The 1,199-nt window shown below is 35.8% G+C and overlaps 1 protein-coding gene across 1 annotated transcript in view; it reads right to left on the reverse strand.

Annotated features, from left to right (window-relative positions):
- dgat1b (diacylglycerol O-acyltransferase 1b) overlaps positions 1 to 1,199 on the reverse strand; it is a gene marked incomplete in the record, with an annotated part of 31,760 nt that overhangs the window by 8,142 nt on the left and 22,419 nt on the right. Inside the window, 4 exon segments of the mRNA XM_014021868.1 lie at positions 468 to 580; positions 813 to 857; positions 935 to 976; positions 1,175 to 1,199. Of these exon segments, the coding sequence (XP_013877322.1) occupies positions 468 to 580; positions 813 to 857; positions 935 to 976; positions 1,175 to 1,199 (225 nt within the window).

Here is a 1,199-nt window from a genome sequence, read left to right on the forward strand (position 1 = left end):
TTGTTGAATCTGACGTGACATGTTCGTACGAACCCTTTGTGCGAACAAAAGTAAGAGAAATTTAGGAGAAGAATACGAACATGTTCTTGCATGAGGCCCATTGAATKTTGATTYTGCACATCTGTTGAYRCTGTAATATTTTTTTAGCCACTTCATTAGAAAACAGAACTGAATATTAGTTTCTTCATCATCAGCGGCTTTTTTTWAAAAATTGTAATAAAGAAGAAAAAGAAAGAAAAGAGAAAGGAGAAATGTAATGAGAAAGGTTGAAAGAAAGATTGGAAGATATGTGAAATATACACCAAGAAAACACAAGACAACACATCTGACATCTGTCTGCACACCTGCAAAAACGGGGAAAACAAAAACACAACAACGAAATAACTTTTGACAAACAGCAGCTCTGGAGATCCTCTGCAGATCCTCACAGACTTCTGTCTAAACCGTACAGTGACACACAAACTCACCACCAGTCCTTGTAAAACTGTCTGTCTCCAAAGCGCAGCAGCTCAGCTGTGAAATTCATGGACGAGTGGAAAAAGGAGTAGAAAAACATCAGCCACAGCAGGTGGTTGGGAACCTGAGAAGAAAAGTAAAAAACAGTGACATCAACAAGAAGGCAGCAGTCCACTTTAGTTTTAACCCCCTCAAGTTAGCTTATTAATCAGAATTAAACTGAATTTCTGTAAACTGAGGTTGTTCAAAGAGCTATACTCAACAGGTAAAATATTAATTGTTCATAAGTTCTCCACAGAACCCCACTTTTAATAATTGGAACGATCTAGTTCAAGCTGTTTTTTGTTTAAACTTACAGCTAATCGTAAGAGTCTCTCTGTCATCCTGGACAGATCCATGTCCTGGTAAGGAAAATAAATCCATTAAAACATAATTTTACATCATCTTCATGAGCATCWGTGTTGTTTTGACTTCTTACTTCTAGTGGTTTCATGGAGCTTTGAATGATGGGAATCATCCACTGAAAAACAGAAAAGAAAAAATCTGTGATAAGCCACTGATCAAATGTCTGCTGAAGTAATAAACTGAAATGATCTAGACGCATTTTCAAAAACAATTAACAGAGGAATACATTCAAGGAAGTTATAAAGTAGAAATATTTATTTTTTTAGTAAATTCAAAATGGATGCAAATAATGAAATGCTTTATCTGACTGTACCTGTTGGGTGAGACCAACTAAAAGC

The sequence above is a fragment of the Austrofundulus limnaeus genome, unplaced genomic scaffold (genome assembly GCF_001266775.1).
Source record: "Austrofundulus limnaeus strain Quisiro unplaced genomic scaffold, Austrofundulus_limnaeus-1.0 Scaffold308, whole genome shotgun sequence".
Taxonomy (NCBI): domain Eukaryota; kingdom Metazoa; phylum Chordata; class Actinopteri; order Cyprinodontiformes; family Rivulidae; genus Austrofundulus; species Austrofundulus limnaeus.